Source organism: Rhineura floridana, chromosome 10 (genome assembly GCF_030035675.1).
Source record: "Rhineura floridana isolate rRhiFlo1 chromosome 10, rRhiFlo1.hap2, whole genome shotgun sequence".
NCBI lineage: Eukaryota > Metazoa > Chordata > Lepidosauria > Squamata > Rhineuridae > Rhineura > Rhineura floridana.
Genome location: NC_084489.1, coordinates 59965253 through 59992632, shown reverse-complemented (window position 1 = coordinate 59992632; position 27380 = coordinate 59965253). Strand labels below are relative to the sequence as shown.

General features: G+C 43.4%; 1 protein-coding gene across 4 annotated transcripts in view; it reads right to left on the bottom strand.

Annotated features, from left to right (window-relative positions):
* The window catches only part of LOC133365140 (MAM and LDL-receptor class A domain-containing protein 1-like), a 319039-nt gene that overhangs the window by 266630 nt on the left and 25029 nt on the right, over positions 1-27380 (bottom strand). For all 4 annotated transcript variants that reach the window (XM_061586590.1, XM_061586591.1, XM_061586592.1 and 1 more), the window contains 3 exons: positions 9993-10080; positions 8792-8968; positions 3815-3989 (listed from right to left, as the gene is read on the bottom strand). In XM_061586590.1, the coding sequence (XP_061442574.1) occupies positions 3815-3989; positions 8792-8968; positions 9993-10080 (440 nt within the window). The remainder of the gene's footprint in view (positions 1-3814; positions 3990-8791; positions 8969-9992; positions 10081-27380) is intronic.

Genomic DNA, 27380 nt, shown 5'->3' with positions numbered 1-27380 from the left:
ACAGGGATAAGTGAAAAGTTCTACGCTTGGGAAAAAGAAACCAAATGAACAGTTATAAGATGGGGCTCAACAATACTACATGCGAAGAAGATCTTGGGATGGTTGTTGATCACAAGCTGAATATGAGCCAATGGTGCGATGTGGCTGCAAAAAAGGCAAATGCTATTTTAGGCTGCATTAACAGAAGTATAGTTTCCAAATTGCATGAAATACTATTCACCTCTATTCGACACTGGTTAGGCCTCATCTTGAGTACTGAATCCCGTTCTGGACACCACACTTTAAGAAAGATGCAGATAAACCAAAACAGGTTCAGAGGACGGCAACAAGAATGATCAGGGGATTGGAAACAAAGCCCTGTGAGGAGAGACTGAAAGATCTGTGCAAGTTTAGACTTGAGAAGAGAAGACTGAGGGGAGATATGATAGCACTCTTCAAATACTTCAAAGTTTGCCACACAGAGAAGGGCCAAGATCTCTTCTTGATTGTCCCAGAGTGCAGGACACAGAACTATGGGCTCAAGTTACAGGACACCAATTTCAACTGAACATTAGGAAAAAAACTTCCTGACTGTTAGAGCAATACAACAATGGAACCACTGAACCAGGTAGGTGGTGGGCTCTCCAACACTGGAGGCATTCAAGAGGCATCTGGACAGCCACCTGTCGGGTATGGTTTAAGTTGGATTCCTGCATTAAGAAGGGGGTTGGACTCGATGGTCTTCTAGGCCCCTTCCAAATCTACTATTCTATGATTCTTTGATCCACAGAGGAAGTGCAGACTGATGGTTCTTGCCTTTAAGCTAACCCCATCCCCAACTGAGCGAAAGGCTCAGCACTTGATAGCCACATCGACAACTGTGTCAATCTCCACTAGGAAGGCTAGGCAATTAGAAGATATAGTGTGAGTAGCACAATCTAGAGGATGAGAAACTTTGTAATGTCCCTCACAATAAGAAAGTTCATGTTTCTGATTTAGTTCTGGGGTGCAAAATCAACTCCACAGAAATCAGAACCCTCTGACAATGGGATACTTACCATTTACGATTTAATCACCAGTACCATAATTAACTGCAAAAGGACTTCTTGTCAGAAGAAAATTACTCAGGCTAACCCGTGAATGCAATCATATAATCATACTTTAAATTTTTTTAAAAAGTTCCTGGGCACTATAGGAAAATGAACCCAGATTTTTTAGCAGATGAGCAAAGGGCTTTTAGCTCATTTTTCAGTTAGTGGCTGAGATCCAAAAAGCTGTATGGGCTTATATGGAAGAACTGTGCACACAACTAGAACTGTACTTCCTATTCCCCAAAAGGCAAAACACTGTTCAGTTTTAAAAACGTCTTGTCCCTTTGGCAATGGAAACTGTTGTCCCCTCCCCACCAGCAAAGATGACAAAGCTCCATTTGTCACTGTTTCCATGTTTTGAATGTGCATCACATTTGACTCCAGCCAATAGATGTTATTTGTTTTAAACAGATTTCACTTGGATGTTGTGTCTGTGTCAGTTTTTAAATTGCTCTTGCCACCCTTGAGACCTTGAGGTGACCTAGAAAAGTGAATAAACATAAATAAATAACTCTACATGAATATACTTTTTATCAACAAAGGATACTGGGGAGAAGCCTGATGGCAGTCAAACTAAGTATATTATAGTTACATAAGTGAGTGAAGTCTGAATGGTAACCAATATGATCCTTTTTTCTTTCATAGTGCCTTTGATTTTACTCTTTTTAACTCACTTTTCTTCCTTTGATAATTCAAAAAGCTCTTGGGTTTCCCAGTACCTGATTAAAAACAGCATGGCAAATAATACACAAATCAAAGGGCACCAGAGATGAAGAATTCCATATTTTTTACTGTAACACAACAATTGCTGAATACTAACTAAAGATTTTCTACTGGAGCTGTTCTTTTTGTTTGTTTTTTGTTTGTTTTGTTTTAAGTTTGACTGCTTCTGAGAAAGAGCTTAAATTAATTCACAATTCTTCTGTGGTTCTTCCAAAGCAGAGCACATCTCATTAACATTCCATCATAATTCCTCTGAGCTTGAAAGGAAAAGGAAACAATGGGATAGAATCTCACTCTCAAGTAATAAAGATGGAAGCAGACAGCACAGCGCAGCATCAAATTACAGTTGGCATGATTTATTTACAGTTTTGCATCTCTTCTGTGGTTTGGCACAATATGAAATTGTGGTTTCACTTGGAAAATGCTTTAATAGTTCCAATTTCTTCCTAGTTGGTAAGGGTGTAAAATTATATGACACCTAGTGCTTGCTGCTTTTGACTATCATGCCAAATCAGACCCAGACACAACAGTGAGAAACTATTACCTCAGTGACATTCAGCCAATATCCTAACAGAATCTGAGAACACAGTGGGAGTCACTGGGAAAACAGCACCATAAGATGCCGGCTCCAATATAAGTCATATAAGGATTCTTAGAATCATTCCTGCTAGCGGTAACACACATGATACAACCACATGTGAATGGGCCATCCACAGAAATTGATCCTAAAGGATCCAGTGAACCACAGTTTTATTTATGAACAATCACAGGACCTCATATTTTCATGTAAGCAGGCACATGTCGCTTTTACATGCAACAAGACATGCACTTAAAGCCTTTTTATTGCTCACCACGTCACATGCAAATCAAATCTTTTTTACTAGGAGATGATTATCTGCATAATGAACCCATCAGAAATCAATCACTGCATTTTCTTTTCTTGAGCATAGGGCACTCTAATGAACAGCGCAGGCTTGTTGTCTGGCATGTCCAGTCCTGGATGAAAATAGCCCTGTTCTGCTCATATTCCACACTGATCCCTCACCTCATCAATATAGCCATTTCCTGAAACACTTCCACCTCAACCCTTTCAGAAAGCTATTCAGAAAATGTGGTCATTCTCTGTCTCTCTCACAGACACAGCCTGGAATAAACCCTGTGGAAAGTCTGGACCCAAAGTGTTGGTCTTCCCATTGCCTGTGCTTAGACCTTGCTTAAATATAAAATGTAATCATACATCACTTATTGCACATGAATCCCACCACTGTAAACCTAAGTTAAGCACTACATATAACTGCTACTGAACTCAGGTTTTTAAAGTAAGTGTACTTGGATTACAATTGCCAGACGTAATCACAAACTCAGGTAGAAGTGGGGGTGGAGGAGATGGCTCATGGAGAATCCACAAGATGGAGTGAGAGGAATTCATGCTTGAGACCAGAGGATAGAAGAGAGTATGCAAAATTCTGTAGTTCAGTTCTGATCCCTAAACGCTGGTTACAACTGTAGCTCAGTGGTAGAGCATCTATTTTGCACGCAGTCCCTGGCGTCTCCAGGTAGGGCTGCAACAGACTCCTGTCTGAACCCTGGAAAGCCACTGCTACTCAGTATAGACAGTACTGAGCTAGATGAACCAATGGCATGACTCAATATAACACATCTTCCTATGAACATCTGCATCAGGCTTTGGAAGCTCTAGGTGTAATTTATATCATCCTTTAGAAAAAGCTGGTACTTGAAGGGGTTCTGTGTAGAGTTTGGGGCGGAACTGTAGCTGACTGGCAGAGCATGTGCTTTGCATACAGAAGGTCTCAGGTTCCATCACCAGCTTCTCTGCGTAGGACTAGGAGAGATTATTCTCTGAAACCCTCAAGTACATCTGTTAACTAAGTTATGTTTCCTGTTTCCAACTGTTTAGATTTACATTATGCAGACTAAAGCCACAGTATATCCACTATAAAATCTGTCACAGTTGACTGAATCCACACGACCTGTCTGAGCAGTTTGAACGTTGCACTCACGTAGTATGATCAGTCACTGGCCTATGGCTCTCTTCACCTGGGTGAATGCCTACTCCTTTTCCAAGGCCCCACTGGAATATATTAACAGCATAGGTTGAAGCTGTTGTTGCCACTTTGACAGCAGGCTGATACCACTCACAAAAATGTCCATGATCAAAGTCACAAGTATCTGAAGCTATTGAAATGAGAAACAAAAGGACATTGGTATTATCTGGAATACAGAAGTGAAAAGCCATTTGCTTGTCAGGGGCAGTTTGGCTAATCTTTCTTTACAAGAAACTAGTAGTTGCGCTGTGAATGCTCTCAGTGATATTCTGGGTCACAACAACGTAAATCTTGGTATTGCAAGCAGTCTTTTTTTTCAGTGTTCAACAAGTGGGGCATGCAACAAAATGTTGCAGTGTGGAGTACTCCTATTTAGACCTTCAGTCAACCATATCTTCCTCCAGGATACTCCTTTCCATTCACCCTTGCACCTGGTTTTCCATCCCTACCCTCCAAAAAGTCAGTGAGCATTCTAGGGGCATTGAGCATCCTCTGTGCTTCGAGGTGTTTTTCAGCATATTTTTGGTATTTCATCAAATCTCAGAACTCTCCTTTTTGTTTTTAAAATTGTTGCAATTTTATTATATATTGACAGTTGTGTTCTAAACAGAAAGATTGGGGTAATAAAATTTCCAAAGTAATCTAATATATAAATAAATAAATTGTGCTGTCTGCTGCTCTAAAGATGATCACCATGGTTTACTGCATGATTACTCTGATCATCACTATCGATTTTGTATTTGTGTCCTGTCCAAGAAACAAGTTTCACTAAGAGGCAAAAAACCTTGCGGTTTAAGTAAGTACCTATAGCCAACAGATGCTTCTATCAAACTTTAAAAAGCAAGGAAATTGGGCAGCTATATAATGAATGCACCAGGGGATCAGGATACCTGACCTCTCTGAGATACTGTACTGCCCTACAAATTTAGGCATACCAATAGAGTTGCTACAAGCTACTGAGACTGAATCTGTCCAGATTTTGACAAAAATTTGTCAAGAAATATGGAAAACTAAACAATGGCCCACAGACTGGAAGCATTCCATATACATCCCAATTCCAAAGAAAGGAGATCCCAGGGAATGCAGTAATTATCGAACTATTGCCTTAATATCCCATGCAAGTAAAGTAATGCTCAAGATTCTACAACAAAGGCTCTTACCATATATAGAGTGAGAAATACCAGATGTCCAAGCTGGATTTAGAAAGGGAAGAGGCACCAGAGATCGTATCACAAACATACGTTGGATAATGGAACGGACCAAGGAATTTCAGAAGAAAATCACCCTGTGCTTTATAGATTACAGCAAAGCCTTTGACTGTGTAGATCATGAAAAACTATGGAATGCTTTAAAAGAAATGGGGGTGCCACAGCATCTGATTGTCCTGATGCGCAACCTATACTCTGCACAAGAGGCTATTGTAAGGACAGAATATGGAGAAACCGATTGGTTCCCAATAGAAAAGTGTGTGAGAGACAGGGGTGTATTTTATCACCCTATTTGTTTAATCTACATGCAGAACATATCATACGGAAAGCGGGATTGGACAAAGATGAAGGAGATGTGAAAATTGGAGGGAGAAACATCAATAATTTAAGATATGCAGACAATACCATATTACTAGCAGAAAGCAGAAATTATTTGAAACGAATGCTGATGAAAGTTAAAGAGGAAAGCACAAAAGCAGGACTACAGCTGAATGTCAAGAAGACTAAAGTAATGGCAACAGAAGATTTATGTAACTTTAAAGTTGACAATGAGGACATTGAACTTGTGAAGGATTATCAATACCTTGGCACAGTCATTAACCAAAATGGAGACAATAGTCAAGAAATCAGAAGGCTAGGACTGGGGAGGACAGCTATGAGAGAACTAGAAAAGGTCCTCAAATGCAAAGATGTATCACTGAACACTAAAGTCAGGATCATTCAAACCATTTTATTCCCGATCTCTATGTATGGATGTGAAAGTTGGACAGTGAAAAAAAAGGATAAGAGAAAAATAAACTCATTTGAAATGTGGTGTTGGAGGAGAGCTTTGTGCGTACCATGGACTGTGAAAAAGACAAATAATTGGGTGTTAGAACAAATCAAACCAGAACTGTCACTAGAAGCTAAAATGATGAAACTGAGGTTATCATACTTTGGGCACATAATTAGAAGACATGATTCACTATAAAAGACCATAATGCTGGGGAAAACAGAAGGGAGTCGAAAAAGAGGAAGGCCAAACAAGAGATTGATTGATTCAATAAAGGAAGCCACAGACCTAAACTTACAAGATCTGAACAGGGTGGTTCATGACAGATGCTCTTGGAGGTCACTGATTCATAGGATCGCCGTAAGTCATAATCGACTTGAAGGCACATAACAACAACAAATTTGTAAAAATGTGAAGAAAATTTGGGTTGGTCTTTCCTCAGTAATCCACTTCCTGTGTAGCTTGGAAGAATTTGGTAACATGAGTCTCTGAGCTTTTTAAAGTTTGATGGAAATATCTATTGGCTATAGGTACATTCTTAAACCGCAAGGGTTTTTTTTGCCTATTAGTGAATTTCTCTGCTTTTTAATCTGAGAGATAAAAAATGGGATCCTGTGCAAGTTTGCTGAGAATGGATCGATCATTTGCATGCTTAATGAGTTCAATGGGATTTACTCCCCTGCAATCATCCTTAGGATAGGTGAAACTGACCACAGGGGAGGAGGAGGGGGGAGAAGGAAGGGAAGGAGGAAGGACAGAGGGAAAGAGGGGGGATGGGAGCAGGAAGGATGGGGAGGTGAGGAAGAGGGTGGGTTTGATAATTAGCATGCTTTTTAAGTGGGATTTACTCCTGTGCAATCATGCTCAGAATAAGTGAAAATGACTATGGGGAGGAGGAGAAGGGGGAGGGAGGGCTGGAGTGGGCAGGGGAGGAGGAAGAAGGAAGGAGGGAAGAGGAGAGGAGAGGAGGAGAGGGAGGGGAAAGGCAGGTCTGATCATTTGCATGCTTGTTGAGTTCAATGGGATTTACTGCCATGCAGTCATGCTTAGGATAGGTGAAACTGACCATGGGGAAGGTGGAGAAGGGGGAGGAAAGGAGAAGTAGGAGAGACGGGAGGAAAGGAGAAGTAGGAGAGAGGGGAGGGGAAGGAGGGGGAAGGGATTGGGAGGGGTGGGAGAAGGAAGGGGGAGGGGCAGGGGAGGGGATAGGAGGTAGGAGGAGGGAAGGTTTGATCATTTGCATGCTTATTGAGTTCAGTGGGATTTACTGCTGTGCAATCATGCTTAGGATAGGTGAAACTGACCTGGGGGAGGACAGGGAGGAAGGGTAGGGATGTGGAGGAAGTGTAGGGGTAGAGAGGATGGTGGAGGGGAGGAGATTGGGTGAGGGAAGAGATTGGGTGGGCGGGCACTGGGAAAGCTCCTTTCCTTTCCAAAAGGAAAACATTGTTAACAGTATCATTATTTTTTGAAATTTCCTCCACCTTTTTTATTCTAGAGCAGACACATGTTATTTCCTAGCCAAATTTTAACCAAAACTCTCCCTGGCCACATCCACAACAGACATTTATTTCACTTTCAACAGTCATGGCTTCCCCCAAAGAATCCTGGGAAGTGTAGTTTGTGAAGGGTACTGAGAGTTGTTAGGAGACTCCTATTCCCCTGACAGAGCTACAATCACCAGAACAGGGGCTGACTGTTCAACCACTCTGGGAATAGGAGTCTCCTAACAACTTTCAGCACCCTTCACAAACTATACTTCCCAGGATTCTTTGAGGAAAGCCATGACTGTTTAAATGGAATAAATGTCTGCCCCCCTGATTAGCCATGCGAAATAGCTGTGAGTTTGGCTTTTAGAACACTGACAAGTTGTTCTTACTGAGCGTGCCTATGCTATCATAGACTCTAATATCAATTTTTTAAAATTAATTAAAAATCAGCCATTTGTTAACTTTTAAACCGCAAAAGGTGAAGTTAAGAGTATGAGGCAAGGCCAGTAATAGGATTACAGGTACTCTGTGAACATGGCTGATTTTTAATTAATTTCAATAAATTATGAGACCACTGACAGAACAGGGGTCTGGATTATTTTACTCTTGTTTTAGACTTTAGATTCTTTCTGAGTGTTGTGTATCACCATGAAAACTTAGAGGGTTATTATGCAAGTGATTATGAGTTCAGGACTATAAGTTGAAAGATTTTGTTTTGAAATGAGCTTATTGGAAGCAGCAGAATGGCATGGGAGGTATTTTCAATAACATGGTGGAATGTGAAAAATCCATGCTGGCTGTAGTATACGACTACTCTTGTCGCTGTATAATTTACTCTACTATCATCTGGAATATTTTTGTATAGTTGTGCTTGAAAAGTCCCCACACAATGAATACATTTCGTTCATTAACTATTAGGGAACCATTGAGACTTACCATGAGCTATGCATAGTAAAGATTTTTATGTTGAGCTTGTTGGTTATGAGCTATTAAATTGGCTCTATCAAGTACTATGAAATTGGCAATGATTATACAGTACTGTTGTGGGCTTATTTTATATAACAACTAAGGTAGAAAACTTAATGGCACATAGTTACAACTCCTCTGGGCTATGGTCAATTTTCTCTGTGCTTCAAATTTCCATTGCTTTTTGCATGCCAATGAAAGGTGTCTTGCAGTAATTGGCCAGTGAATATGTAGTTTTTAAAATATGTTATGGACAGAATAATGCATGCTGGGAGGCATTTCTTCTAAATCATCTGAAATGGGAATTGTGTGTGTCAAATTCCAACACTATACTAAAGAGCACACAACAGTTTCTTTGAGTGATCAACCTATGAAGTATTTTTAAAGTGAGGAACACAAATAATATTGAGATGAGAATTTAGAACAGCAGTCTGCACCATGAAAATAATCAGGTCAAGTTAGCATAGCTGTATACAGTAATAATTAGTATGCTTACCACAAGATGATTCATCAGATTTGTCAGAACAATCAGGTCGGAAATCACACTTCTGGGTGATATTGATGCATTGGCCATTGGCTCTGCAGATGAACTCTTTTTCCGTACAGTTGTTCATAGGAAGTGTCACAGGAACTGATGTCCCTGATGGAGTTGTTGAATCAACTGGCAAATTTCCTTAAGAAGCAAATGGTTGCAGTTATCTCTTGTGCATTTCTCAAATGTCATCAGATTTTTTTCATATACGAGATATGTTTAAAGAGGCAGCAATTGTTCTTTCTCACTTCTGCTCCTCTACTGTGTCATTCCTTTATTTTATTATATTTTATTTTTATCCTATCTTTATTCCAACATGGAACCCAAGGCAGCATACATGTGGTTCCCAGGCAGTCACCCATCCAATCCCTGACAAGACCCAGACCTGCTTAGGTTCAGCAAAGTGGTGCCCTCATGTGCTTGCCTCCAGACCATATCCTGGGACTCCTTTATTGTTTCCTAAGTGAAATTTGTGGATTTTAACAATATAATATTGTATTATATTGTTAAGGCACTGTAGAACTCTATGTAAATTTATTGTCTATTTCTTCCCATTCCTGACAATCCTGCTGGCCATGTTGACCTTGCAAGGCTTAAACCTGTTTGGGAAAAGGGCCATAGTTCGGTGGCAGAGTACATGTTTTGCACTAAACAGTCTCAGGTACAATCCTTGGCCTCTCCACTTAAATGTATTACATAGCAAGTGAAGTGAAATACCTCTGCCTGCAGAAACAGTAGATCCAACGTAGTATTTGTGAATATTTTGCAGTCTTAATGTCTATTATCTTTCTTCACCCTAAGCAATCTGAAACTTTTAAATGCCCCAGAACTGACATAATTTACACAATTGTGCTACAGCAGACACTGTGACAAATAGTTTTCGGTGGAAGATGAACTGCAGCAGAACAGAAATAATGCTGCATAGGACAAATACAGAGCGGAAAACAGTGCTGTCATACATCCCTACCTGGAGGGCAGGGCTAGATCTAATGGGCTTAAGTTACAGGATACAGGCTCCCTTCATCTCTACAATTCTATTCATTAATGGCTGGTCATTTTCTTGCACTGCCTGGGATTGGAATCTTCATCTCATTGCATGTAAACCATATGCTGATCTCAAGCTACTATGTGGCCATACTAATGGTTTAAATCTGTTTCTCCTTACCACTGTAAAGCATACAGTCCATAAAAGATAGGTCATCAATTCCAATGTCTCCAGTGAAGCCATCCCCAACAGTACCTTCCACCAAGATCTAAAAAGAAACAACAATTAAAAGCCAATCTGTCATCACTGAGAGGATTTCCACTTCTAATTACGTGTTTAATATCCGTTTATACCCCTCCCCTCAAAAGAGTGCAGTTTTGACTTTTTTATGAAGTGCTTAGAACCATTCTTGAAAATAGACTGTGTTTACAGGAGAAACTAATCATGATTAACTCTCTCTGGTGCTCATTTTAATCACAAGGAACACTTAAAACATTAGTGTGGTTGGCTACACAGTCATGTGTAAGCCCATTAAAATATCACTGTAATATAGAATTATGGCAAGATTCTATAGTTAGTGCCTCATCATTGTTGGCACATTCAGTAGTAATCACTGCATAATTTATCATGGTTAATGATTTCAGTGATCATGTGGATGAAGCCTAATTTTAGGGGAATACCATTATAATGAAAGAAAATGAAGATGCTGCAATATCTTTCTTTGAAAGGGTAAATAAATAGTATTTTATTAAAATGGTATTAGAGAATAGACTTAACATACTTAATTGAGGTGCTCTTTAGATGTCATCCCAGCCACATGTAATGCCTAACATGGGAGCAGTTCCTACACAGCTGGAAGGACATTTAAATGATTCAACCATATGGAGGGGGTCAATCACATGAAACTGACACCACGCTGGAAATATGAAAGTACTGATCAGAGTCAAGGAGCTTCCAAATGATTAGAGGACCAAGATGCACCTAACTATAACCATTATCTGCAGTGTTGTTTTTCACTGTATGGTAAATACAACAGGGCAGTCTCATTTTCACTCCAGTTCAAATACAAACATATTTCATTATGGCCAGGGTTCAAAGGACTGCACTCATAGAGAGACTCCCAGAGGTAATTCTCCCTATGCTTCCCAGTTAAGCTGCTCCTGAAGTCTGTGGAACCCCTAGAACGGCATGCCATGAGCTGTAAGGCACTGCTACTGGAAGGGAATATTAACCAACATGCATGGAACACAATTTTTGCTCACACACATGCCTCTTTAGATCTTGGCCATACTCTTTCAGATTGGAGTGCTCAATTTTTGTCCTATCTTGGCTACTATACAATGCAGATGGGCATTCTTTATCATCACAAAAGATGGAAAGCCTGATTATCTGGTCTGATTCCAAAATCTGTTTTGGAAAGTCTGTTGGAAACAATTAAAATGAACAGTTTATGCCAAAAGTCTAAACAATATCAAACCAAGGCAATGCACACAGTTATACTGGTTTCAGTGCATCCCAACCTCTGTGGTGTGAATCTGGGGACACATTATATCAGTCAAACTCCATCCCTTCTTATTCCAAAATCTAGGATTTTTAAGATCGGATGCATTTTTTCTTCAAGCCAGCTTCAAAACTGTTTAGTCAACCAAATTGTTGTGACTCTGAAATGTGTCCAGTGGAAATGCTTTGCTGTGGGTGGCCCTAAAAGGTCCATCAGCAGTGGGGGTGGGTGTTTAACAGCTGGGTACAAATTTGTTTCAAACCACACCCAGACAAATCAGTTTTGTTGCTTCTAAAGGAACTAGTGTGCACATAGCCCAAGACAGAGTGCTGAGAAGAGGTTCCAATAAGGAACATCAGGACACGCACACATGCCTATGTGTTCTACGTGTCTCTTTCTTGCTTTTCATCAGAATGGCAAGGGGAGTAGGGGAGCTGCCAGTTTTCTTCTTCCTTCAAACCCTAACAAGCTTCAGTCTAAGGGCTTAACTAGATGAGATGACAGAGAACCATGTATATCTCCCATCTCCTTAAGTTAATCAGATTTCCTGTTTTGGAAAAGAAAGTACGCTAGAAAAAAAGGGATAAATTCCACCTGCCCTCCTCTCAAAGACCATTTACCAGATAAATGAGATTGGTAGTTTTGCTTTAAGAAAGCAAACAAGAACCTTTTCCCTTTACTTCCCTAGTGAAGGAACTTATACCTGGCTAACTTATACTCAATTAAGTTACCAGAAATGTTTTAGTTGATTGCTAAGAGGAAAAACAGATACAGGACATAAATCGCCTTTCCCCAAACTTGGTGCCCTCCAGACTACAACTCCCTTCATCCTTGACCATTGGCCATGCTGGCTGGGACTGATGGGAATTGGAATTCAATAAAATCTGAAGGGCATCAGTTGGGAGAAGGGTAGGACAAATGGATTCAAAGGGTCAAATGGGACAAAGGGCTAGATTTTATTATCTTGTGTCCAGATTTTTAATGTGTATTGTATCTGTATGTTTATTTTGTACGTCGCCCAGAGTGGCTGGATAGCCTGCCAGATGGGCGACTAAGAAATTCAATAAATAATAACAATAATAATAATAAAGTGGCACTTCATGGGGAGAATTCTTAGCCTATCACTTTGAGATACTAGAAGCTTAAGGTAGCACTGGAGGAATTCGTAACACACCTCCTTTCCATGCCAGGATAAACAAAGATGGTGTGGGACTAGGCGCCATTCACCAGCTTCTCCCACATAAGCAGAGATTTCCAATCATACTGGAGCAATTCAGGAAGGAAACACACTGCAGAAACTGCCGCACATATGAAGTAACGTCAGACGTTCTTCTCAGAAGACTTGGTTCTGAGCATCTTGAAGTCATCTTCTGTGACTAGCAGCCAGCTTGTTACCAGATTGGAGAACTCAACTCTACTGTTCAGCAGCAGAGAACATTATTTTCCCTTATAGATCTGCTTGAATTGCTCCATGGGTTCTCAGACTGGACACAGATGATCCTCCTGAGCCAGTCCCAAGCCTTTGTTTGAGCAACAGCCTACCTGGCCCTATGTTCTACAACTGATCCTTCATTTCCTGGTGTTACTTCCCTCATGACTTCTCCTCCAGTTTTTAGTTCCCCAGCTCTTGCCTATAGATTCCCTGGATTGTCTAAAAACAAAAGAAAATACCTGCTGTATCAGACCAAAGATCCATCTAGTCCAACATTCTGTTCCTACGGTGGCTAAATCGATGCCTATAGAAAGTCCATAAGCAGGACATGGGCGCAACAGAATTCACCCAGTCATGTTCTCCAGCAACTGATATTCAGAGGCATACTGCTTCTGCCCCTGGAGCAGTAGTGTAGTGACAAATTCAGAAGTGCAGGATCCCTTCATGATAGTTACGCCATGTCCCTTCACAGCCACGCCGCCTCACTCACTTGCTTGCTTTCTCTTTGTCATCATATCCACACTCCTCAGTCTTTCCCGCATACACCTTCTCTCACAACACAGATGTCCCTGGAGCCAATCAGCATGAAATGAGAGTGTGTTATCTACTAAGAAGAGTCTTCTCAGTGGCTGACTCACCTCCTTTCACTCTGATTTGCTCCAACCAGCAGGAAAGGACAAGAAAGCATGTTAGAAGATTCTTCTCAGTGGCTAACACACTCCCCTTTCACGCTGATTGGCTTGTAGGACACTGGATAGACTCAGGGACCCGGCTGGGATACTGCTCCTAGAAAGAAGGGGTTTAAGACCTCCCCCTGCCTGCACTGGAAGTAGCATATAACTATCATGACTAGTAGCTATTGATCTTTCATTAATTTGTCTAATCCTCTTTCAAAGCTGTTCAAGCTGGCAACATCACATCATCTTGTGGATGCAACCCTAGCTACTTCCAATTCAGTCTGAGTTCCCTTTTGTGCTTAACACCTTTATCAGACATTCCTGATTCCTCACCCTGACTTTCCTTGGATTACGCTCTTACTTCTCTGATTTTCTTTTCACATCTCCCTAGAACACTCCGATTTGTGGACTTCACTCGCACCTCCTAAGACCCTACTCTTACAACGAATATTGTGGGACTTATACCTGACAAAATGAGGCTGTCAGCATTTGAGCACAAAATACTAGAGGACAGTGACAGATTGTGTACCATCAGATGTTTGTTCCCAGTCTGGGCAATACCATCCATATAGAGACCATAATTTTCAACATCAGCTGTGCAATACAGGTAGTAGATCAAAACTATGTATACAGATGCCATGCCGTTTAGGGGAATGACTGAGTGCCTATAAAACTGTAGCATGCACATGCCCTATAATAATGTTCTCGTCCATCATAGAAAGCAGGCATATGAATCTAAGTCTGGATAAACAGAAAGATACATCTTAGTTTCAATATTAGATTTTCATACACCATACGTTGTAGGCGATAATTTAGACAATACACCGACATTTTTCAAAACTAATGAGTGACAGGGAAAAAACAAGACAGCACAGTGCAGCTTAAATTATAATGCTACTGGTATTTCCAAAAAGAAATGTTAATAATCAAACATTTACATAAGAATATATATTCTCAGGTGCGTATCACTGGCATTTAGGTGAGGAAAGAGAGGATAGAGACGGTGGTAAATATCTTGGGATCAAACACTAACTTGAGAATGTATGTTTCGACATTATGCATTACTTCATCCTTTCTCCTGCAGTTAATTAGTTCTTGTAAAGAATTTGCACTTACAGAAAACTAGCAATGAATACCAAACAGGTCGGATTCTTGCAAGATATAAAAAAGGTTAGTGTCTTAGGAGCTTTCTTATGATAGGCATACAAACTCCAGTTAGCTACAATTTAGTGCGGATGAAGTAAATCAGGGGGGCTAATAAAGTAAAAAGAATTCGTGTTAAGAGATTGTCAAAGGAAGAAAAATACTAAGACAGCATTACAATAAATATTTCATCATAATTATTTGTATGCAATGCCACATTATTCCCATAATTACTTTGAATGTTGGATTTTCCTTTATTTAACATTTTAAGGATAAATAATAGCCTTACTTTGGGAGGGTGGGATATTGAATAATACATATTACTGTTGCTGAGCCAGTGCAATACCAAAGTAGATTATGACATAGACTTCTATTGCATTGCTATCTCATGCACATAGTTCTATGTACCTACTCTCCATTTATGAAGCAATGTGGATCAATTAGTGAATAGTCCTACCTCTAGATTGCGTGGGTTGACTGGCAGATGGTCATACCTTGCAGCAAACAGATGGATGGATATTAGTTTGGTTCCTTTCAACTCTGATATATACCAGCTCTGTAGCACTGGGGGATGAGATGGCTACTTGATGTACTACTGTCAGACCTTCACCTAGTTCTGAGATGGGCTGCAGCTGAGATCCAGTTTCAGTGTGGACAAAAGAAGGATCAGAAGGGCAACAAACATGATCACAGACAGGTAGGTGAGGTACCAGATCACAAAGACAAGGAGCAAATGACCAAGGGCAAGTGTAGTGAGAGAACCAGGTGGAAGGTCAAGTTCCAAGGCAGTAATAGAAAGTTGGAGAGGCTAGTACCAGATGCGAGGTTAAAGGCAGGCAGGGATTATAATCCAAGAAAGCAGAAGAGCAGATACAGTACTCATACTCAAGTTGCTTAGACTGATAAATTGGCTTGGCTACAAGAGCTTTATAGGGCTTGAAGTGTCCTGATTGGAGCATCAAGGGACAATATTCAAAATGGGAGATCAGTCAACTCTATTCTAGCTGGAATTACAGCCTAAAGGGGCACCCAGTTACCTAAGGCAGTGTTTCTCAACCTGAGGGTCACAACCCACAAGTGAGTTGTAAAGCTTGTGCAAGTGGGCTGTAGACTTTGTAAGAAAATCCAAAATAATTATTGCTTTTAATCCTTAACTGGTATGAGGAATACCTCTTAAAACTTTTTATTTTGTTGGGACATTATAATGCTGTGTTGACATTTGTAACCAAACATCGGAAAGCCCCAAGTCTCACATTTTAACACTTATAAAAGTCCTAAGATCCAAAATTTATGTGAAAATCAATGGGTCACCATGCCAAGTTTGTTTGTTTATCTATGTATTTATTTATATACATCCCACCCTTCCTTCCAGTAGGAGCCCAAGGCAGCAAACAAAAACACTAAAAACACATTAAAACGTCATAAAAACAAACTTTAAAATATATTAAAAACAAAAACATCCTTAAAAACATTTTAAAACAAAACATCTTTAAAAACATTTTTAAAAAGCTTTAAAAACATATTAAAAAGCAATTCCAACACAGATGCAGACTGGGATAAGGTCTCTACTTAAAAGGCTTGTTGAAAGAGAAGAGTCTTCAATAGGCGCCGAAAAGATAACAGAGATGGCGCCTGTCTAATATTTAAGGGGAGGGAATTCCACAGGGTAGGTGCCACCACACCAAAGATCTGTTTCCTATGTTGTGCAGAACAGACCTACTGATGAGATGGTATCTGCAGCAGGTCCTCACCTGCAGAGCGCACTGATCGACTGGGTATATAAGGGTAAGATGATTTTTCAAGTATCCTGGTCCCAAGCTGTATAGGGTCTGCATACCAAATGTAGAACGTTGAACTTAGCCCAGTAGCTATTACGTAGCTGGTGCAATTCTTTCAGCAGCAGAGTGGCATGTTGGCAACATCCTGCCCCAGTGAGCAGTCTCACTATCGCATTTTGCATCAGCTGCAGCTTCTGGACCAACCTCAAGGGCAGCCCCACATAGAGCACATTACAGTAATCCAGCCTGGAGATTACCAGTGCATGGACAACAGTGGTCAGGCTACCCTGGTCCAGAAACGGCTGCAGGTGTCTTACCAGCCAAAGCTAGTAAAAGGCACTCCTAGCCACTGAGGGCACCTGGGCCTCTAGTGACAAAGATGGATCCAGGAGAACCCTGACTATGGACCTGCTCTTTCAGAAGGAGTACGACTCCATCCAAAGCAGGCAACTGACCAATTATATGAACTCAGGAACCATGAACCCACAACGGCTCCATCTTGCTATGATTCAGACTTTATTGACCCTCATCCAGCCCACCACTAAGTCCAGGCACTGGTCCAGGGCTTGCATGGCCTCTCCTGATTCAGATGTTATGAAGAAATAGAGCTGGGTATCGTCAGTGTATTACTGACACCTCACCCAAAATCTCCTGATGACCACTCCCAATGGCTTCATATAGATGTTAAACAGCATTGGGGACAAAATGATACCCTGCAGCACCCTACAGCACAACTGCCAGGGGGCCGAATGACAATCACCCAATGCTATTATCCGAAAACGACCCTGGAGATAGGATCAGAACCACTGTAAAATAGTGCCTCCGATACCCATCTCACCAATTCGGCCCAGAAGGATACCATGGTCAATAATATCAAAAGCCGCCAAGAGATCAAGTAAGAACAGGGTTGCACTTCTCCCGTCCTCCTGATAAAGGTCATACATTAAGGTGACCAAGGCCAATTCAGTACTATAACCAGGCCTGAATCTAAACTGGAATGGATTAATATAATCTGTTTCATCCAATAATACTTGCAACTGCTGCGCCACAGCCCTCTCAATCACCTTCCCTAAAAAGGGGATATTTGCGACCAGGCGGTAGTTGTCACAAACCATTGGGTTGGATCACTGCCTCTTTCAGGGAGGCTGGAACCACTCTCTCCCCACAACAGTGCATTGACCATACCTTGGATCCACTTGGTCAAACCCCCTCGGCAAGCTTTACTGCAGCTTGTGCAAAATGCAGCGGCCACGTTGATAACAGGGACCAGATGGTTTGAACATATAAAACCGATACTGGCCTGCTTGCATTGGCTGCTTGTATGTTTCCGAGCTTGATTCAAGGTGCTGGTTTTAACCTATAAAGCCTTACACGGCTTGGGACCACAATACCTGATAGAACACCTCTCCCAACATGAACCCACCTGTACATTACACTCAACATCCAAGGCCCTTCTCCGGGTGCCTACTCTGAGGGAAGCGTGGAGGACGGCAACAAGGGAGAGGGCCTTCTCAGTGGTGGCTCCCAAATTATGGAATGATTTTTGTAATGAGGTGCACCTGGCACCAACACTGTTATCTTTTCGGAGCCAGGTTAAGACTTTCCTCTTCTCCCAGGCATTTTAGCATGTGTTTTTAAATTGTTTTTAAGAAATGTGTTTTTAAATTTGTATATTTGTTTTTAATGTTTTAATTGTTGTAAACCACCCAGAGAGCTTTGTCTATAGGGCGGTATACAAATGTAACAAATAAATAAATAAATAATAAGCCAAGAAGGGCAAGGGTCGAGAGGACACATTGCTGGCTGCATTATTGCAAGCACCTTATCCATGTCATCGGGCTGCATCAACTGAAACCAATCCGCAAAAGTGCAGCACACGTTGTACTGGAACTATAGTAGATGTGGATGGGGCATCAAGATTGCTATGGAGGCGAGCAGCTTTACCCTTAAAGTGCCTTGCAAACAATTTACAGTGCATCTCCAAAGGGTCTAAAACTCCATTTCCTGGAGACCTCTGACAATACAGAAAAGCTCTAATGGACAGCTACTTGAGGATGTGATGGTGGCACAGAAGTGGGTCTTCTTCACCGCCCTCACCACCACACAGTAGGCATGGTTATGATGTTTTACTCATGCCAAATCAGCCTCACAGCACATCTTTCTCAACTTGCGCTCTAGCCGTCGTCCAGCCTGTTTCATTGCCGTTAGCTCACTGGTGTACCAAGGAGCAAACCAGGCTCCACAATGCCAGAGAGGGCACTCGGGGGCAACCATGTCAAGAACCCAACGCACCTAGCTGTTCCACAGCGTGACAAGGGCTTCAACATGGTCACCTGCTCTATCTATTTGGAACTCCCCCAGGGCATTCAGGAATCCAGTGGATTCCATTAGTCTCTGGGGGCAGACCATATTAATCTGTTCTCCACCCCTGCAGCGGAGGATCACAGCCATAAGTCTAAACTTCACCAGGAAGTGGTTTGACCATGACAATGGGGTGACATCCACCACCACCCCATCTCCAGACCACCCCTTCCTCCATCTGGAGCAATAACCAAGTTGAAGGTGTGCCCTGCCCTATGTGTTGGGCCAGTGACAACTTGAGACAGCCCCATGGTCGTCATGGAGGCCATGAAGTCCTGACCCGGAACACTAGAGGAAGCCTCAGCATGGACACTGAAATCACCCAGGACTATCATTCTGGGCTCCTCCAGTACCACAGCTGAGCCAGCCTCCACCAGCTCGGCTGGAGAAGCTGCTGGGTAGCAAGGTGGACAGTACACCAGCAGCAACCCTAGTTTACTGTCTCCTTGGCCGGACACCAGGTATAGGCCTCACAGCCAGCTCCAAGACAGAGTAGTTTCCCAGTGACAGAGATGGAAGTTCTGTAGACCACAGCAACTCCTTCCCCTGTCCCTGTAGTTTGTGCTGGTGTTGCACCAAGTATCCAGGTGGGCAAAGCTGAGTCAGATCAACTCCTCCCAGGTCTTGATAACGATCAGATCATGGATGAGTGTGGTCTTATTGTGTACCGATCTGCCGTTAAACAACAGCACACACAGACCAGTGGGCACAGCAGATGAGCAACAAGGAACCCTTCCATGAGAGGAGTGGGAGCGAGGAACAAGGCATAGATAGCTTTGCCCTTGTCTTCTATGGTAGTTCACCACCTCCCCATAGCTATACCTCCCTCTACCCATGATTACTGAAATTGGGGTGGCTTCAGATTTGGACTTGTGAGCTGCCATACCAAACATGTTAGGAACCACCACTCTAAGGTTTAACCTGCTTGGCTTCCAGGTGAGTCAGAGTGCTGGTGGTACAGGAGGTAAGGTGCTGGAACCTGGCTGCTGGTGCCCTTACAACTACAAATGTATATATCTCTCCCCTCAGATTAAGACAAATGCCCATAATGGTTATGTCATGGGGCAGCACTATTCTCCTTCTTTGCTCAACAATTCCTACAGTCTTTTTGTGTGGAAAATGGAAAATAAACATTCACATGCTAGGTGTTTATCCAGTTATTCCTATGAAGAATAATGAGGACCCCCCTCTATTTTTTTAAAAAATCCTAAAACAAGGTCCATGCCCAATAGCTCAGTGAAACAAAATTTTTTTAAAAAATGATAAATGCCATAAGACAAAGTATATAAGAGTCAATCTCTGAGCACTCAAAATCCACTTTAGCTCAAATGCAGTTGTACAGCCTGAATCAGATTCAAATTACAAGCTTCAAAACACAAACTGCTATATAGTAAATATAAAGGGAAGTGAATGTAGTTGTATGATTTTGGACATTTATACTCCACCTTTCTCTAACTAAAAACAAGGTGGGTTACAAAGCAAGTCACAATAAAACAGCATCATTCATACATACATACATACATGGATCAACTAAAAATGCCCACAGCAATAAAATAGGCTTAAGAGTCCATTTCAAAGCAGGCAAAGAGGAAACCTGATGAACTTCTCTTGTGAGGCTATTCCATAGTTAAGCAACCACAACCGAGAAAACCCTTCCTTCTCCAAACGCACCAATTGCACTTCTGTTGGACAGCTACAAGTGCCTGTAAAACTAAACATTAGCCAGTCATCTTAATCATTTTAATGACTGTTCTGTACTGCTTCTAATGTTTTTATTGTTTTTATATTGCTGTACACCACCCTGATATTTTGTAAGAGTCCTATGTAAACATACTTTTACAAATAAAATAAAATAAAAATAAACACAGATCTTGAACAGATTCATATTGGAAGAAGTGATTCTGGAAGAAACCTGGTCCCAGTCTGTTTAGGGCTTTAAAGACCAGAGCCAGCATGTTGGATTAAAATAAGACCTGAAGTTGAGTGTTCATGTCTTAGTTGTTTCCAGGCTGTTCTTGAAGATTGCGGGGGGGGGCAGAAAAAAACCAGGAACTTGAAGTAAGTTTTTTTGAGGCACTGTGTTTCAGAACAAGTCTTTCCTACAGGTACTATAGATACATTAATAACATATATTTATGTTATATAAAGTATAGTACAAAGTGAGTATAAAGTATAATATAAAAGTATTGTATATTCTCATAGTCTCATATTAAATGAATATGAAACAAAATGTATCTAACAAAACGAAATTAAAACAGGACACCTAAGAAAGAGACAATCCCTAAAAACTGAGAACTGTCAACCCCCAGACACACACATACACACACACCCGTCCTTGAAGACTATCTGAAACTTCAGTTGGTTCAAACTGATGTGGCCAGACTAGTTGGCAGGATGGATCACATTAGGTCAATTTCAAACCAATTTCACTGGGAGCCAAAGAAACACAGGTCTGGCCAGCCACAGCATTCTGAATCATTTGAAGTTTCCAGACTGTCTTCAAGGACAGACAGTAATCCAACATGAAAATGACTGAAGTATGAATTATTGTGGCTAGATCTTAATTTTTTCATTAAGGGTACACCTGGTGAACCAGATAGAGGTGGTGAAAGGCATTTCTGACTGCCACTAGGCTCGTTCAGATGTTACACTGAATACAGGTACAAGCTGTCTTTACGCATGTGCAAGTGTTTTTGTGAAAGAGAGTACATGTACTGATTTGTACAGCTAAACTATTGTATACATAGATTGTACACTCACTGAACATTACATGTGAATAACTGTACAAGTGTACAGCTCAACTATACACATATTATACACTCACCTGCACATTTGTAACCAGTGGCAAATGCAAAAATATCCCCAAACTAAGAACTTGTTCTAGACCTAGCTGAACACTTCTTTCAAATTAATCACTACCACCAACCAATAATAACTACAGTTTGTCTGGATATGTTATTTTTAAAATTAGAACTACTTACTATACATATCTCATCAGTCATCACCTGACAGTCTCTATCTTCTCTTGCCCATTCTCCTCCTTTATACTCAATAGCATTCGCAGACTTTGAAATACTTTTCATTAGTTATCTCAGAGAACCTTTAAAATCATGACAAGCTTAATAATGGATTCCACAGTTCCCATCAAACTGGGAGCTATGAGACCCAAACAAGAAGTTACTGTTAGGAAAAAAAACACTTTGGGCCCACAACGGGTTCGGAGGCGCTTGCGAGGCTTTGTGAACCAAAGTTGCAAAGCACGATGGAACACTGATGGAATGGGAGGTGAAGCATAGCTGCTCTAAGTTTCGTTTCCTTTCCTGGGAACTTAGCCCTGAAGGTGCCTACCAGTCCACAACAAAGTTTTGAAAAGATAAGCACTCTGCTGTCCTTGACTATTTTACATCTCAAGTGCCTTGTACTTTAGTCACACTGATGTATCTGTCTTGTAAATAATCCCGTTCCGTGCCCGGTACCTGCCGGGCAAAGGGGCGTGTTTGCGGCTGCTGCCGAAGCCAGGCCGCCATCAAGGGTGTGTCCGTGCGCACGTGGCGCGCCAGCGCGCCGTCGTGACGCACAGTAAGGAGGCGGGGCAGCTGAAGGCCATTTAAGGCCACTCCACCAGCCTCCCGCCCTCCTTTGAATTTTGGCGGCGGAGGCCTTGTGGCGGCGGCTGCTGCGCGCCGCGGGGAGCCTTCCGGCCGCGGCGGGCCCTTTGGCCTCCCGCCCTCCTTTGAATTTTGGCGGCGGAGGCCTTGTGGCGGCGGCTGCTGCGCGCCACGGGGAGCCTTCCGGCCGCGGCGGGCCCTTTGGTGCGCTGGCCTAGCGGGGGCAGCGGCGGCAGCGGGACGCGAGGGGCCTTCGGGCCGCGGCGAGGCTCGGGAGGCCTTCCGGCCACGGCGAGGCCTTTGATGGGCCGGCCTCGCGGCTGCGACGAGGCACATGGGGACTTCCAGCGGCGGCGAGGCACGGGAGGACTTTCAGCCGCGGTGAGGCCTCTGATGGGCCGGCCTTGCGGCTGCGACGAGACGCGTGAGGACTTTCAGCCGCAGCGGGGCACGGGTGGCTTTCCAGTTACAGTTTCAGTTTCAGTTACCCCTGAGGAAGAATCTTTAATTCAGAACATGTCAGGCCTAAACAAACTGCACTGCTATGGGGCCACCTTTGATGCTCTTCTGCTCTCTCCTGTTTCTTTCCTTCAAACTATCACCTTCTGATTCCATCATTTATCATAGAAATAATGTTTGGGATTAAGGGAAACACAACAACCTACTTCTAGTTAAATAGTACCCTAGACTTTCTATCATAAACCTGGAATATGTGGAGTAGGGGGAGAGACAATGTTTAAAATTTAATTCTATGCTGATAGTAAAAGAGAGATTGAAAGGCCAAATATGTCTTGCAACCCAGGGCATGTGTGTCTGTGTTTTAAGTATGCAGAGAGAAATGTTTACTTTAGCTGAAGGTGAATCACAGTCAGCATTTTTATGGATTAAATATAATTTGAAAAGAACAGTAGGGGAAAAGGTTATTTTAAGGATTTTCTATTTAAACTAAACAAAATATTTATGCAGGCAGGCTTCTGTGCAGAACATAGAGGCAAGTATTCAGGGAGAGCTCCTGTCTGTTTCTCTAAGCATAGTAATGCAGCAGGTAAAGGGATGATGCATAGACGAAGAGCTGTCTCTCTACTCTTCTATGTATTTAGGTCCAGTTCCACACTTTATGTGGCAATTGACATTGCCGCTTGCTCACTACATGTCTCTCACAATGCTGTAATGGGTGGCAAACCTCCAGTTAGGGCCAGGAGATACTTCTATTGGGGTCCCCTTCCCATTACAGAAAGCAAAATAGGAATAGACTCCTTTTCTTGATACTGAAGTGTATTTTTAGTTTAAACTAAATGTTACTTTTCAGTTACCAATTACCTAGAGAGGTAGTGGGCTATCTGACACTGGGGGCATTCCAGGGGCAGCTGGAGAGGGGATGCTTTTATTAAGGGATGTACTGAGAAGGCCATCCCACTTCCTCACTGTTTTGCAAACCAGGAAAGTTCAGAGAAGGGGTTAGTCAATTAGGGAGAACTTGAGATGAGAGGGCCCCCCCAAAAATTGCCTGCACTCCCACACCCTCCTGCTGCCTGTGGCCGCCACTTCTTTTGCAGAATAACCTAGAAAGATGCTCTGTCATAACGTAGCGGCCATTTGGATTGGAGCAATGCAATGTAATTACAAAGAGCAGAGGCTTTTTGATGAGGGTGGGGGGCAGCTGGAGACAGAAAGGAGGCTGCAGGAGCCAGTAGGGACCCCCAGTTAGTGCTGCAACCTCACCTCCAAAACTACTTCAACTCCAAATGCAAAGGGAACTCATCCCCCCCTTTTTTCACTGTCAAGCTTCTCCCCCCCCCAAATACGTTCTTCAAAACCCAGGTAAAAATATATGAACCTTTCCATCAGTTAAGTCCCATAAACCTCTGTCCTAAGACCCATTTAATCTGTGGTATTCTGAGTAAACACACATAGGATTCTGCTGTATGTGTGCAATCACATGCCCCCTTCCGGGGGAAGAAGTAACGATACACTCGGGGATTTTCTCATAAGTAAGTATGCATAGAATTGGTCCAATTCATATTTCTCTGAGTAAATTATTTAAACATAATGGAATTAATCACGTGCAGGCTGCACATTTGCTTGCATCTTCTCTTTAGCTAGTTTACAAACTGGTCTGTAGATAAGGTGCCCACCTTTTTTACAGGCCTCTAGTCCTGTGCTTTTAAGAGTCATTTGATCTGCAGACATTAGAAGATGACATTGCTTAACTCCATGCCATCTAATAACTGCTGAATACGAACCTGCTATTAAAGGCACAACAACAAGCCAGAAGGATATGTGGGGCCAGGGCCCCCCAAAGGAGTGGGAAGCAGCCCCCAGCAGAGGCTGCTTGAGAAAAGTGTCCCTTCCCAGCTACGCTCGAGGGCTATGGACCTTGCTTGCAGACTGCCCAGTTATGGGGAGACTCATTTTATGATGTGGTTTTTCTTTATTATGCGGTTTTCCGGATCCTATGGACGCACTGGTCCAGGGGACAATTGATGAAGACATACAGTTGGGCAGGGTTATTGGCCCCTTCCCATCATCCCCTACCTCTGCTCTCTCAGTGCCCCCCCCGTATAGTGCCCAAAGTGGCAGTGGGCAAAGTCTACCTGATTCACCATCCGTCATACAAGTGGGGTCAGTCAGTGATGGCTTCATACCAGATAGTCTATGCACAGTGCACTACACTTCATTCAATATAGTGCGCACCTGTGGCAGAGATGCCTTATGGGCAAGTGTGGCAGCTAATCTGCCTGCGTTGCCAGCTGTTACACATGGTGGATTTTGAGCTGCTGAGTTTTGCTTTTTAGGTCAACTATGCAGCAGAGCATTACCTATGGGCTGCTGTATTCTTGCATGGAGCACTTCAGCCCCTTCTTGGAAGGGACAGCCAGGAGACGAGAGGCCCCAGAAGCGGTGGGGCACTATTTTCATGATGTCCAGTTCTCGGGTAGGGCAGACTTTGGGTGCATGTTAGCGCTTGATGGCACAGTTTATAGCGTAGCTATGAACTGGGGAGTTCTTTTGGCAGCTGGGGAAGTGGAGGATCCTGCCCCAGTGTTCACCTTCCAGGGTATTAAAATCGACTTTTGGACCCAGGGCTGTAGGCTGCCTGGGAAAAGCTTGAATTGTTGCAGATCAAGATCCTGAAGTTTTCAGGGGCTGGGAAAGTGTTTGCTTTCTGCCCTTCAGGTATTGGGGGCCTTCTGCGGTGGGGTTTATAGTGCCATAACAGGGATTTCACAGCCTTACCACAGGTTCAGGGTTTTGGCTGCCTTATGCGCCAACCTGCGGTGTGGCCCCCTCCGTTCCTGCAGTGCGTCAATGGTGTTTCAGTTAGAGGAAGGACCGACTCTGCTAGTCCCATACCGCATACTGGGAGATGGAGGAGGGGAGTCAGAGATGGTCAGGGCAGGAGGGGATTCCTGGGAGTTGGGGGATGGCAGGGGCTATGCAAAGCGTGGCCTATTCCTAGGAATCACGTCCTGGAATTCATCACAGATGGTAGGAGTAAAGCTTGTCTGCCAGTGTGTCGCAAGGTAGGCTTGCAGGGGGCCTTTAGGACCATTCACATGTCTTGGGATATGTCATGTGCTGGCCAGCTGGCCCATGCACACCCCCATACCCCTTATCCTCACCCTCCATGTTCACCTGACCCGCCAGGGATTGTTGATCAGGGAGGTGCCCTGTGACCATCATGCTTCAAAGCTCAGCGGTTACATGTAGCACCCCTCACACTTAATTTTGGAGCCTTCCGGATGGGGGGTGGGGGTGTTTGGGGCCAGGTCAGACTTCCCTTCGAGCCATCCTGGGGTCCAAGGTTTGTTTCCAGGCAGACCAGGGGTACAAGAGTCATTCCACATTATTTTACCCTCCCCTGGACTGGACACTTCCCCATGACGGCGACATAGTGTTTTTGGCCGGAAGCTATAGGCCTGGTTGCCTGATATTCAGGGGGAGCGATCTTCCCTCATAAAGTTTCGGTCTAGTGTCGCGATGCCTGGGAGCGGACCCATGGGGGTTTGAGGGCCATGCCCCTCCGGAATTGGGGTTGCCTACCTGGCAGTGGAATTGCCTACCTGGGACGGTCTATTTGGTTTTGTATATGCAGGTGCAGGCCGTTAGGAGGTGGAAGTAGGGGGCGCATGGAATACATTCACCGCAGGGGCGAGTCTGAAGGTCTGGGACCCAACTGTTCACGATTGTTTCTGTTTTTGGCAGGTTGCTGGACGGGGATGGAGCAGACGCGCAGTCTACTCTGCAGCCATGGCATGAGCTCATAGGCTGGCCTTGGGGCCGCAAACGCACATTGGTTCACAGCTGGGCCTCTGATGGTGGGCCATGGTTTGGTGACTGGGTCGACAGAGTATGCGCTGGAATGGTCTCCTACCCATGTCGTTCCAGCAGGTTCTGGGCAGAAGGTTACTGAAGGGCAAGACATGTGAGAACATGCAGTTGAGGCCACAATAGCCTCTGGTCGTCTGCTATGGTCAGACAGGAAGGGCAAGGCCCTCAGTGGCAGGCATGTGAGGACATGCAGCTGAGGCCTTGGTAGCCTCGGGTCGTCTGCTGTGGTCAGACATGGAGGGCAAGGCCCTCAGTGGCAGGCATGTGAGGACATGCAGTTGAGGCCACGGTAGCCTTGGGTCGTCTGCTGTGGTCAGACATGGAGGGCAAGGCCCTCAGTGGCAGGCATGTGAGGACATGCAGTCGAGGCCTCGGTAGCCTTGGGTTGTCTGCTGTGGTCGGACATGGAGGGCAAGGCACTCAGTGGCAGACATGCTTGGACATGCAGTTCGGGAGGCAACGATGCCATCCTCCTGAGGGACCTGCAGAGGGGTCTGCATGAGATTCTTATCGGGTGTGGGGTAAAGGGAGACTAAGCAGAGGCTTGTCCCCCTTTTGTGGCAAAGAAGTGCGGGAAAAGGTTTAAAGGGAAAGGGCAGCTAGGTGACACCTTTAGGCACCTTTGGGGGCGATTGGCGGTCCGGGGGCCTGCAGCTCAGGGCTATACGGCCCGGGGGGCAGAACACGGGCCGCCTTTGGGGCCAACGTGCCTCATCCGCTCGGAGTTTCACGGCTC